The sequence below is a fragment of the Centruroides sculpturatus genome, unplaced genomic scaffold, assembly GCF_000671375.1.
Source record: "Centruroides sculpturatus isolate CEXI.00-Female unplaced genomic scaffold, Cexi_2.0 scaffold5690, whole genome shotgun sequence".
NCBI lineage: Eukaryota > Metazoa > Arthropoda > Arachnida > Scorpiones > Buthidae > Centruroides > Centruroides sculpturatus.
The window spans coordinates 1-4,044 of NW_019389884.1; the positions used below are offsets into that span (position 1 = coordinate 1).

Sequence of the window (4,044 nt, forward strand, 5' to 3'; positions counted from 1 at the left end):
TGCCAGCTAAAACACGTAAAAATAATATTAAAGTAGCCAAGACATAGCCAAATATTGTAGCGCCACATCACTAGAGGACATTTGAAATTTGCCGATTAGGACGGTCGGTTAACCGAGGTGTCGGTTAATCGGGGGTCGGATAATCGAGTCTCTACTGTATATCTTAAATATGACATAGATAACATTATCCAGTGGATATTCTTCATCATAGGTTAAACATGGGTTAATTTAAACTAATGCGTGTTATTTCTTCTCCCATCGTTTCCGGGAATTATGTGACAAAGGTTGTATTGTAATAATCGTTTCAAATTAGTATATTAATATGTTTCTCATCTATAATGACATTCAATTACAAGCATTATACTACATGTGTTACGAAAACAACAGTTTTCTTAATATTACATTAATAGAATTAACGAAATAATTACGGATATATAGAATGTATTACATTAAATTTTAAAAGTACAGTCGACCCCCCTATAAGATCATTGATTATTCCGTTTTATATGAATTCCATGTTGTACGAGTCACTTAGATTTTACAAATACACGTACCGGGCTGTGAACGGCTCACGTATTTGTAAAATTTAAGTGACTCGTACAACATGGAATTCATATAAAACGGAATAATCAATGATCTTATACGGGGGTCGACTGNTCCCTTGAAAGAAAAATATTCAAACTGCAACATATTTCTCTTAAAATCGCGGTTTTGAAGAAATTTTCTATTGACACTTCATATACCTCATATTAGTTACACCTGAATCAATTTCCGCTTGAAAACAATTGGATGAAGATAAAAGAGTGACAATAGTAACTCTTTGAATAGTTCAAGGGTAGAATTTAACAGATAAAACTTAAATGAGATCAATAAGTGTCTTTTTAAACATTTATAAGTAATTTAAAGCTTAATGCCACATGCTAAGAGGAAACAATTTAGAACCTCACATTTTAAAATTTCTTATTTGGTGGAGGTATTTTTCACCAAACATTCTAGCTTAGGACCACAAAAAAAAAACCTGGTTACACACATATAGTATATTGTTATTTTAAATCATTAAAAGTAATAACAAGAAATACAATATATTCCATACCGACTTATAAGCCGTTTAATTAATAAACACGATTAGATACTCAATAGGAAATTGAATTATTATAATAAAGTTATGATAGTTACACTATTGAATTGTGTAATTGCTATTGGTTTATTATACAGTATATTATGTTACGCGCCGTCGGTTTATTATATATTATTGATATATCTACACTTTCTCGTACTTCTTTTGTCACTTAATATTTGGGAATTTAAAATTTAATATCTTTTCAAAAAGTATTAGTTTCTAATATATTATATTGAAATTGCAATTTTCCCATTTTTATAATATTTGTAACTTTAGAGTCAATCTTTACATAAATAATATCGCAATTATAATATGTAAATGGATCCAAAGACATATATACTTAGCAGAGTTCGTCTCTGGTAACTAAAATAGCTGGTTTAAATAACATATCATTTTTCGATTTTTAAATAAGTGATTTTTTTCTAATTTTTTTGTTAAAAATAAATGTGCAGAGTGCAAAAAAATTATTTTAAGACTTGATTCGATACTCAAACGGCTACACATTGTATATTACAAGTGTGGAAAGTATTAAAATAGTTAAGAAATTAAATGTGAAATAAAATAGGCAACTCATTGTATGTTTAAGTGTGCATCTTATGTCTACATCTGACCTCTCATCCGTTACTTCGGGAGAGATGACTAAAATGAATATACGAATAAAGTTTAAAGTTTTTGCCATTTTGTTACATTGAGTTTATATTTAAGTATATTCGATTTTATTAATCTTAAAGGAAAATAATTGGTTGCTCATACGTTTTATATTTATTCCTCATATAAACCACAAGAAACATTCATGCAGCGAAACAAAACTTTAGGCATCTCATCTTAAAATATCCTATTCTAGAATGATTTTGAATATTAAAGCGTTTTGTATGGAGTTAAATCTATTAAGAATATTTAAAACTATTTACTGTAGAACAAATTCTCAAATTAAATTTTAATTATTAACTGTGGTGGAGGGTAGTTGACTTTGGATATACTGTATAATGGAACTAGCTTCATCTTGTATTTTTTCTGTATGGATATTATTCCCCCTCCTGGCATTAATTCCAGGAAATACTATAATTCAGATGAACTATAATCATATTTCTAACATCAGAGTGTAATACATATGAACAAAATACTATAAAAATTTTAAAAAAATGTAAATATCAATCGATTAAATATTATTTTATTTCTTTAAAGACTCATTTTGTGTTTAAATAATTTATTATATCATATTGTATATTATATTAAATCTATATCAATAAATTTATTGCAGATAGCTGAAATTTTGCATACATAAAGCCAAAATGGAAAACATACGTTTATTTATTTCGGTGATCTTTATTTTATTTTTTACACGTTCAATTTCCCAACAATTGAATATTACAGGTAACAGTTATAAATTTATTGTTTTGTCATAAAATCAGTTATTATGTCTATAATTTTCTATTATTTTCAGCATTATATAAATATTTCTAAAATATTAATATTATTTACTTTTTATATAAATGAACAATGACTAATTTTCCTATAAACAATGACTCAAAAATCAGTTAACCGTATGATATTTTGGTGGATCTGACGTTTTTACACATTGCTCCTCCAATAAAAGGCTGACGTTTAATATCGCTTTTAATTTGTGAATTTTTATCTGTTATTATTTGTCATTTTAATGAAATTTTTCTTCAAACCAATTTAATAAATACGTTATAAATGAAAAAAAAATATACAGAATTTTTAAAAAGTTAATATCCTAATAGAGCTGTATACATTTAATAATTATATAAATTATACTGTATATTGAAATTTTATATAGAGTTTAAAAATTTATGTTTAATTTTCTCTAAAATAATAGGTTACATTGCTAAATTATTTATTTATTTTTTCACATTCTTTAATAGATAATGTAGGAAACAATAAGAAGATAGTTTGTTACTACAGATATCAAGGAAATGAATCTCATCGATTGACTCCAGATCAAATAGATGTAAATTTATGTACTCACATTATAATAGGATTCGCTGGAGTACATAAATCACAAGTGTCCTATGATATCAAAAATATTCCAGGATATCGTTGGACAGTTTCATTAAAAGATAAAAATCCTAATTTAAAAATCATGCTGTCTTTAGGAGGCGGGGGAAACGAAGGAGGATTTACTGAGGCTGTTTCTTCAAAAGAAAATCGGGAAAAGTAAATATGACAAAGTTTTCCAATTATAAAATGTATTTATAATAATTGTAAATTTATTTTACAATTACAATTAATAATAGTTATTAATTAATACTTTTTACATTTAATTTTATATAAGGTATATATTTAATAAGTAATGTAACGATTATATTAATATAACAGAACAGTTATTTTTTTATTTATATATTTTTCTCTCCTTTTAGATTTATTGAATCAATGATTAAACTTTGCCGAGATGTTAAATTAGATGGAATCGATCTTGATTGGGAATTTCCTGTTTGGAGGCACTCCTTAGGTCGACAAAATCTTGCAGACAAAAAAAACTTGATATTGCTTCTGAAGGTTTAATTTTTCATTCTGTTTATTATAATATTGTATAGTCAAACTATAATTTAGCACCAGTATTTATTCATAAGCCAGTGGAATTGCAATTAAAATGAGTGAGAAGCTAAGCTAATGTACAGAATTTCAAATTATATTATATCGTAATGAGTTCACACCAGTTTGAATTTTATAGTTTGACAGACGTGTTGTTTAGTGACGACAAGATTATTTAAGATGCAAAATTATAACTTGAATTCGTTAATTCACAGTTACTGAAGGATTTTCTATTTAATATTTATGGTTAAGATCTATTCGCAAGTCTTTCATTGAAACTTTACACGAGTGGTATTATTTAGGAGGGTTTTACATTGAAATTTAACTGTACGTTTGCTTTAATTTCACTTAAATTAATTAAATTTTCA

General features: G+C 26.3%; 1 protein-coding gene across 1 annotated transcript; it reads left to right on the plus strand.

Annotated features, from left to right (window-relative positions):
• Nucleotides 1–2,367: 2,367 nt before the first annotated feature.
• Nucleotides 2,368–3,807, plus strand: LOC111617372 (chitotriosidase-1-like). The gene is made up of 3 exons (XM_023358672.1): nucleotides 2,368–2,494; nucleotides 3,007–3,298; nucleotides 3,502–3,807. The coding sequence occupies exons 1-3, from the start codon at nucleotides 2,413–2,415 to the stop codon at nucleotides 3,644–3,646; spliced, it is 519 nt and encodes a 172-aa protein (XP_023214440.1). The 5' UTR covers nucleotides 2,368–2,412; the 3' UTR covers nucleotides 3,647–3,807.
• Nucleotides 3,808–4,044: the final 237 nt, after the last annotated feature.